Source organism: Ictalurus furcatus, chromosome 1 (genome assembly GCF_023375685.1).
Source record: "Ictalurus furcatus strain D&B chromosome 1, Billie_1.0, whole genome shotgun sequence".
Taxonomy (NCBI): domain Eukaryota; kingdom Metazoa; phylum Chordata; class Actinopteri; order Siluriformes; family Ictaluridae; genus Ictalurus; species Ictalurus furcatus.
In genome coordinates, this window is record NC_071255.1 from 8,246,950 (window position 1) to 8,256,320 (window position 9,371).

Genomic DNA, 9,371 nt, shown 5'->3' on the forward strand with positions numbered 1-9,371 from the left:
TATCCAGAATGCACCAGGCAGAGATGTTACTAGAACCAGAAAGATATCACCACCATCTTATCCATACTACATTGGCTCTATTTCCGATAGTCTCAAACTTTGCATCTGGTTCCTCTCAAGATTTTTATGTAATTTTTTTTGCTGTCACTGGTGCCTCTGGCTTCCTTTATTAGGGATATTAATGTACATCTGGATTCCTGGAAAGCTGCTCTTGCTACAATTTACAAATAAAACTGCATTGCGGCTTACAGCTCATGGAAATCAAAAATCCAGTATCTCAAAATATTAGAATAAAGAATTTATGATACAGAAATGTCGACCTTCTGAAAAGTACGTTCATTTATGCATGATACTTACTTGGGGCTGCTTTTCAACTACTCTGAATTTGATTAATTTAATTAGATGCTTTAGAATTTTAGCTATGATTTTTTTTTTGCTCATGGACATTCTCTGCTGTCCATGTGTGAGGGGGTCAGTGGAAGCGTGGGCTAACAGTGACAGGCATCTTTATTAGGATTGGCGCTGTAATTAACATGAAGTGGGGCATAATCTCTCAGGAAAGAAGTTACACATGCACGTATTGTGTTTCACCTGTTATTCCAAATAATTATGAAATGCTGTATGAGAGGTGGTAAACTCATCTGGGCTAGGCAAGCAGACCAAGCTCTGTTTATGGTTGTTGTTAATAGTCATTATGTGTAAGGTAACATTTATACACAACCCTGTCATAGGCTAAAAATTTGTACTGTTTGTATGTATAACAGCAGTTTGAAACTCAACAGCTAAAGTCATGCCACTGTGTGGATTTTGAAAGATCATATTAAAAGAAAATACTGTTTTAAATTAATTAAATCTAGACAGTTGACATGAATCCCATCCTTAAAGGTATTGTATCCTCAAATATGCGAGTGTAGATTTCCCAATCATGCAGTAATCCTAAACCTAGACTAAAGGAGGGGTGAAATTAAAACAGCATAATATTCTATTCGTATTTTGAAACTCTATGAATATCCGAGATGTTCTGTGGATTCCTACTTTTGCAGTCTTTGCACCCTCTCCCTCAGGCTGGGTTTATACTGGCTTATAAGTACATGTATGTATGTATGTATGTAAAATGACTGCAACGCATATCCTGAATTCATTTCGTGCTTTAATTGTACACAACCAAAAAGAAGAAAAAAAATGAACACATACTAATGTATACCACACATACCAATAGAATAGGCAGTATTGTGAGATATTTTGTGATATTCGCAGTGGACTGAACAGACTAGAGCTGTGTCTCAAGTAATTACTGTATGTACTACTCTAGACAGTACGTTTTTCAGTTTTAACATTGACTTCTTTATTACAGTTAGAATTTGGATTTTAAAAAAATACTCTCATAGCTTAAAAACCTACTGAAATAGCCTGTTCTGCATACCAATCTACTGGGTATTCAAAATTTTGTACAAAACTTTTAAACATATGGTCATGGTTTTGAATTTGAGACACAGCTCATAACACCAATCATAACAACAGTTAGCTTGTCCTTGTGTCTCACACTGCTTCAGAGAAAAAAGTGTGTCCCATAATAGTATGAAACTGCTGTCATGTCATTCAGTGGATGTTGGTTTTTAATGTACAAAAGGTACGCACATGCATAGTCACATGTAAAGTCTTAATATCCTAAGTGCTCCACGTTAAAGCGGTAAACTATACAAAATAGTTTGATCTTAAAAATGTACTTAAAATGTACAATATAGTTAAAAATTGCTGTTTTTCTAGATTGTATTCCTGATGTATTCCACTGCCCACTGTGGCCATGCTGTCCCAGCATGTCCAGCCTCGGATGCAGTCTTAGTCCCTAGTAAGGCTGGTCACTGCCGCAGTGCTAGCTGATTCTATGTTACCAGTGCTCCCCAGTCGCATGATTAGTTTGAATTACTGTTTTGTATTCATCCCCAGACCCAACCACATCTCCCATCAGCCCTGCCTTACTTGTTTAACCTCCTCTACCTCCCTGTGGTGGGCCATCACCGCTTCAATAATCAGTCCTGAATCCTGAATCCATCCAGGGTGACAGCCAACACTGGATAAAGATCTGGCACTGTAACTGGCTTTTATTTGTTCCATCTCCTCTACCCCACTCTTCCAGGTCCTGCCATGGATTCAGTTCCTGCTCACGCGGTCCCAGTCATAGCAGACTGGCCAATAAAGATTAGGTGGCCAATTCTCACGCTCATTCATTATGTCCCGGCTACATTTCCTTCTCTGCCTTCTAGTCCATGTTAACATTCTTGGGGAACATTTTTCCAATGCCAGTCTCTTTTTCCTGGACATGTACTTCATTCTTCGGTGGTCTCTTCCTACCCCCATGTATCGCATCCCTTTGACCTTTCACAATACCCAGCGTTCTAGCACTATTCCTGCTACCCTGTGCTCTGGGATCTACTATAAAAAATAACACTGTAATGGCAAATAAAGCCATTCTGCACATGACCTGTGAACACTGTGATTAGTATTGGAGAATGGAAACATGGACACATTGGAGAACATTCTGAACTCCTCACAAACCATACCCAAAACAGTATCATACTCTTTCTTTAGTATGATATTTGTCATAAATTTTAGTTGAAAGTGCTAAAACCAGTTTTATTTATTTAAGGCCACATACAGAAGCACACAAAAGTTTTTTTTTCTCCAATGATTAGACAAAGGGTTTTAACACTGACCTAGTCTGGTTTTCTTGACCTAGACGCTAATCTGTTTTTCCAACTTATTTTACAGTATGGTATTCACATACTGTATGTTATTAGACCAATGTCTTTTTTTCTCCTTGTGCTGTTCCCGGTCTCTCACTCTGATCTTCATCCTCGGTGGAATAGTGCTCTAGTGCCTGATGCCTGTTTCTGGAGAGAGCATCCTGAAAACGCATACCACAGTCCTCACAGCCGTAAGGAAGGGATCTTCTCACTTCCTCTTGGTCTCGCGCAGAGTTTTTTCTGCTTGGAAGAGGCCCGTGTTCCATGGGCTGGGCAGATGATGCCTGATCAGCCTGCTTCTGCTGGACATCTGAGCTACTGCTGGCCAGGCTTGGCCGTCCTACAGAATTGGGCTCAGTGATAATGCCATGCGCAGTACGTTGATGAAAGCGGACACCAGAGCGGTTTGAGAAGCCCTTGCCGCACAGGCTACAAATAAAGGGCCTCTCACCTGTGTGGACACGCATGTGGACCTTGAGGGCACCTGACTGTGTAAAGCCCTTGCCACACTGCGCACACTGGTACGGCTTCTCACCGGTGTGTATGCGCTGATGCGCCCTGACACCAGCCAGGTGGGGGAAGCCCCGGCCACAGTAGGTGCACGTGTACGGCCGCTCGCCTGTGTGGACACGCCGATGGATCTTGAGTGCACCTGATTGACTGAAGCTCTTGCCACAGTCAGCGCAAATGTAGGGTCGTGCTCCTGTATGCACGTTAAGGTGTACACGGAGGTTACTGTGCGAGTTGAAGACACGGCCGCACTCTGGGCACAGGAAGCCGCCAGCTTTGGACGAGTGTTGGGTACGCTGGTGCTGAAGCAGCTGCGAGGGCCGCATGAACAATGCAGAGCAGTGCATGCACGGGTGCTGGCGCTGGGTGTGGCCGTCCTGCTGTGCACAATTAAAGGAACGCTGGCACAACAGGCAAGCGGTGAGCGGGCAGTGGTGATGGTGGTGGTGGTAATGGTGGTGAGAGTGAGTGTGGGCAAAGCGGCTCTCGGATGCCTGCTGGGGATGCAGGAGATGAGGGCATGGATGGCAGCAGAAGCAGGGGAAGGCCTGGAGAGCTGGTGGGCAGATCTGGGGGTTGGCGTTTGAAGCAGGGGTCGGATTGTGTGTGTTTGTGCCTTTGTCCTGGTGTTCGAGGTTGGACAAGCTGGTCGACTCGCTGTTTCTTTCTTCCAGAGAAAAAGCCAGGCTGAGACAGGAGCCCAGGCCAAGCGAGACTGTGCTTGGCTCTTTGGACTGTGATGTGGACTCTCTTGATGTTTGAGCCTGAGAGGAAGAACTGTCTCTGGCCTTCAGGCAGAGTGGATGCATAGTGGACGGAGTGGTAGAAGCTGAGGACAGAGGACAGCCTGGGCATCTGCAGGCATATGGCCGTACTGCAGTAAAGAAGTAAATACAGGTGAGAAACCACCACAAACCCTTATACTATAATGATAACTAACATCAGGATTTTTCATGTATCGCAGTATCTGCTGACCACTTCAACGCATTTTCAATAATGATAACATTAAATTAACCATTTACATATAATGTTGCTGTATCCGTGCAATTTGCTTATCATGGTACATCATCACACCCCTAAGTAAAACGCTGTCATACAAACATGATCAAATCTATTACTTCAATCTGTAGCTATACACTCACCATGTAGCTCATCAGAATTTGAGGACTCCTCAATCCTCTGTCCAGAGTGTGAACTGTTTCCTGTCATGTTTTTCCTCTGGCTCTGATTGTGCAGGTCACTTGGAGTAGGATAACAAGATTTGGGTGCTGGTGTTTCAGGTCCCATGCTTTCCCAGGCAGTACGGAGCGGTTGATTGTTAGTGCATTTCAGTAGCTGACCAGAGCCAGACGCACTAAAAGCCATAAGGTCACCAATGAAGTTATTCATCTCCAGCCAAGAGCTGGAAGCAGACTGTGTGAAGAAAAGCACAAGGGTGAATGCACAGTGGCGCCTGAGTGCAAAACACATTAACAAAACCAAAAGCACAACAGCAAATTCAGGAACATAATATCATTAACTCAAAACATGCTCAAAGCATGCTTGTGGCTGATTGGACATGGCGTGTGATTATCACAAGGAGGGGATCACACTTTTTCAAGTTAGTCTAGCAAAAATTATTTCATAGAGTTATTCTCTTGAGGATTAATTCTGAATAACCCAGCTTCCTTTAGGCAGGTTTATAGTATTCGCATACTCATAAATGTCATCCAAAGTTGACAGCGTATCTAAAAATAACATTACATGACTGCTCTTGATATATATATATATATATATATATATTTTTTTTTAAAGTATAATTTAAAATAGGAGTTAATTTATTTAGGCTTATATTACATCTTACTGTAAACTGTAAATCCTCTAGCTGTCTGCTTTCTGCAGTCTCTCAGACAGACACACTGAACTTGATGCTTTTCAGGTCATGTTCAGATGTTCTGGATTTTGCTGCAGCGTTTTCACATTTGTTGTCGTTCTTTTTTTTGTTGCTGGTTGTTGTTGATGCTGCATTATTGGATTTTTTTCTGTTCTTGTGTTTTTATGTTGTGCTGTTGTGTTTTCTGATTATTTGTTGTGTTTTGGGAGGTGTTCTGCTGTTGCATTTTCTGATTATTTGGTCTTTTTTTTTTTTGGCCTTTTCTGCTGTTGTATTTTCTGATTGTTCTGTTTTTTTTTTTTTTTTGTTTTTTTTTCTGCCGTGTTTCTGAATTTGCTTTTCTTCGGTTTTTGTTTTGTTAACGTGTTTTGCACTTCCGGACCACAGTGTGAACCTGATATGCTGTGTTTACACACTAAATTTACTAATAAGTCAAAACATAAGAAGAAGCAGGGGAGAGGAAACGACAGGACAGAGACGTTTATAGGTACATCTCTTTCGTATTTTAGCCGAAAACACTACGTCTTGCTATAAGCTAATTCAGTGCAGAATAAAAAGAAAATCCAGTGCGATGTAAAATGTATTCTTTCATATTCCTAAGCATTGCAGTTACATACTTACAGAGATGCGGAAACCATTTAGTTACGAGCCTGAACAGTTGCGTTTGTTTGTTATTTTTACTCCATGCTATTTAACATATTTATTTAACACGGACTGTGTATTTGTGCGCATACTCACAGCGAATCTATCCTTGTCCATTACCCTGAACTGCTGCATTACAGAGAAATCGACCTCAATGTCATGTTTAAGAATTTGTAGCGGTCGTGCAGCTGTTGATACACCGCCATGTTCCTTCACCAGCGGTGGACCACTTCCGGATGCTGCTCTAGGTCACGTGACTGACACGTTCCGCTTCTTCCAACCAGACCACACCCCGCTCCATAAATAACTCCCCTCCCTACCGCCACGGAAAAATAGCTTTCACACCCGATGTAGAATGCTATCTGGTATTAAGCCTCCAAAAGTTCGTTATTATAATGAACTATTCGTACGAGTCATGAAGTTTATAACTGACTCCCTGTCTAACAAGCTAGTGCATTCACAATTATATGCTAGCTTCTGGAAACTTGAGCAGAATTGAGACAAGACAGAAGATAAGTCCGCAGCAATATTAGAGAGAGACTTGACTCTGAAGAAGAAGACAGGAGAGAGCAGAGCAGTAAAGAACAGAACAGAAGCTCCTTTAACAGAACCACTAAGCCACCGTGCGCCCATTAACATATACAATTCATCACTAAATGATTGGTACAGTCTGTAACACCATTATAAATATTCATAACATCATCACCTGTCTAGTGTTGGGGAAGCAACTTTGAAACTGTAGCTTTTCAAGCTAAGCTACTCATATTACCTATGAAAGTAGTTTAAAAAAAAAAAAAAAGTAGTTAGCTACGCTACAACTTGTTAAGAAAAAGTAGCTAACTTAAACGGGCAACATTTTTAGTATGTCATGATTATGAATCGTCTTATGAATAACTCTGTATGATTGTGCATAAAGAAATGAAAACAATTTATTCAATATAATTCAGAACAATTACGAATGCATAGAATCTTGTTTTATTTGTAGACCATCCAAAGATTAATACTAAATCTGTATATTAATACTACTACTACTACTACTACTACTACTAATAATAATAATAATAATTATAACAAATTATTTAATGTATATAATAGAATTATATACACTGTAATTAAATACAGAAATATAGCCCACTTATTTTAAATGTGCACATTAGGCTACTTATGAATTTAATCTGACAATCACACTCATGGTTTACAAAAGATTACATATAAAGGTGCAAGATTTATTGATAGACTCTTTAATGCACATGAACTTCAACAAATAAGGCCATGGGTAATTAGTGATGCTTTGCTATGCAAAGCATCACTATTATAATTGCCCATACTTATTTTTCTTCTTCCGGACAGTTTTCAGCGGCTAGTCCCACACGGTTTGCGTCACCGTCACTAAACACTGGGAGAGGCGTGCTACTACTTTTCACTTCTCGCGCACGTAACCAAAAACGCACGATTTCGCCCCCTAGAGAATGAATGGGGAATAAAACTCAAGGAGTCACATTGACATGCTCGTATCACATATCCTTTTGTACGTGTTAGGGAGTACACCTGGCATATACACACTGCGTTTCTGAATGTGTGCCGGAAATGTTTGGAACATGCTGTTATTCCGGGACCATCGAAAATAAAGGGAAATTTTGGAGCTCGCCTAACTCCCACAGCATCAGTGACACAGACATGAATGAATGTTTGGCTTAATCCAGACGATCAGGAAATTCCTTTGGAAATGGATCCCATGTGCATGTTGCATGGAATTTCCCGCCATAATTCGAATTACACCCTAAAGTAAAATGAGTCTAGAGATCAAACTGCCGAACCGAGACACGGGCTGCGTCCGGAACCGCACACTTACCTACTGCACAGTAGGCGAAAAGCAGTACACCAGAGAGGTCGTATGTCCGAATTCTCAGTAGGCGAGAAATACCCGGATGGTGTACTGCTTCCGGCTAGATTTTGTAGTATGCAACTGATGACCTGCGTGAAGTTGACCCCCAACCCAACGCAAAACGTCGGCAAAATAGTCTCAATGATTTGTGCTCCGTTTGTGCCGATAAAAGTTCCGTTTGAGCTGCTTCAGTTTTTTAAATATTAGATATTAAATTATAGGCGATGACGTCACCAACCCCCCACATGCTCCAAATTCACCCCCAAATAGTCTCAATCGTTTATGCTAATAAAAGCTTCGTTTTTGCGACTGTCTTTTTTTCTCTTTCTTTTTTTTTTTTAAACAATACAGTTGAAGTAACAAAGTAACATCCAAATGGCAAAACAAATCACATTAAATAGTCGCATTCACTTAATTGTTACCTATCCACTGTGCGTTTTCAACTTTTAAGGGACACAGCGGATCACAGGATGTGTGAAATGTAACACGAACTCCAAGGTAAGTGTTTTTAACTGCTACTGTATATGTTGTTATGAGAATAACAGCAGCAATATTAACATTGTCATAAATAAATACACACACCATAATCTGTTTGCTGTAGCTCTGTGTTTATACATACATAGGCCATGTGTGTGTGTCTATACACACACACACACACATATGTATACATATATGTATGTATGTGTGTGTGTGTGTATATATATATATATGTGTGTGTGTGTATATATATATATATATATATATATATATATATATATATATATATATATATATATATATATACACAGTATCTCACAAAAGTGAGTACACCCCTCACATTTTTGTAAATATTGATTATATCTTTTAATGGGACAACACTGAAGAAATGACACTTTGCTACAATGTAAAGTAGTGAGTGTACAGGTTGTGTAACAGTGTAAATTTGCTGTCCCCTCAAAATAACTCAACACACAGCCATTAATGTCTAAACCGCTGGCAACAAAAGTGAGTACACCCCTAAGTGAAAATGTCCAAATTGGGCGCAATTAGCCATTTTCCCTCCCTGATGTCATGTGACTTGTTAGTGTTACAAGGTCGCAGGTGTGTTAAATTTGGTGTTATCGCTCTCACCCTCCCTCATACTGGTCACTGGAAGTTCAACATGGCACCTCATGGCAATGAACTCTCTGAGGATCTGAAAAAAAGAATTGTTGTTCTACATAAAGATGGCCTAGGCTATAAGAAGATTGCCAAGACCCTGACACTGAGCTGCAGCACGGTGGCCAAGACCATACAGCGGTTTAACAGGACAGGTTCCACTCAGAACAGGCCTCGCCATGGTTGACCAAAGAAGTTGAGTGTGTGTGTGTGTGTGTGTGTGTGTGTGTGTGTGTGTGTGTGTGTGTGTGTGTGTGTGTATATATATATATATATATACACACACACACACACACCTATATATGTATGTATGACTGTATGTATTTATTTATTTATATATATATATATATATATATATATATATATATATATATATATATATATATATATTTTATATATATATATATATAATATTATATATATTTATATATATATATATATATATATATATAATATTATATATATATTTTATATATATATATATATATATATATATATATATATATATATATATATATATATAAAAATATATATAATATTATATATATATATATATATATATATATATATATATATATAT

General features: G+C 39.6%; 1 protein-coding gene across 1 annotated transcript; it reads right to left on the bottom strand.

Annotated features, from left to right (window-relative positions):
• Positions 1 to 1,132: 1,132 nt before the first annotated feature.
• On the bottom strand, positions 1,133 to 7,453 carry si:ch211-79k12.2 (uncharacterized protein LOC568844 homolog). Its single transcript, XM_053623189.1, has 3 exons — positions 5,866 to 7,453; positions 4,397 to 4,667; positions 1,133 to 4,128 (listed from the first exon to the last, which is right to left on the bottom strand). The coding sequence occupies exons 1-3, from the start codon at positions 5,902 to 5,904 to the stop codon at positions 2,795 to 2,797; spliced, it is 1,644 nt and encodes a 547-aa protein (XP_053479164.1). The 5' UTR covers positions 5,905 to 7,453; the 3' UTR covers positions 1,133 to 2,794.
• Between the last annotated feature and the right edge of the window lie 1,918 nt (positions 7,454 to 9,371).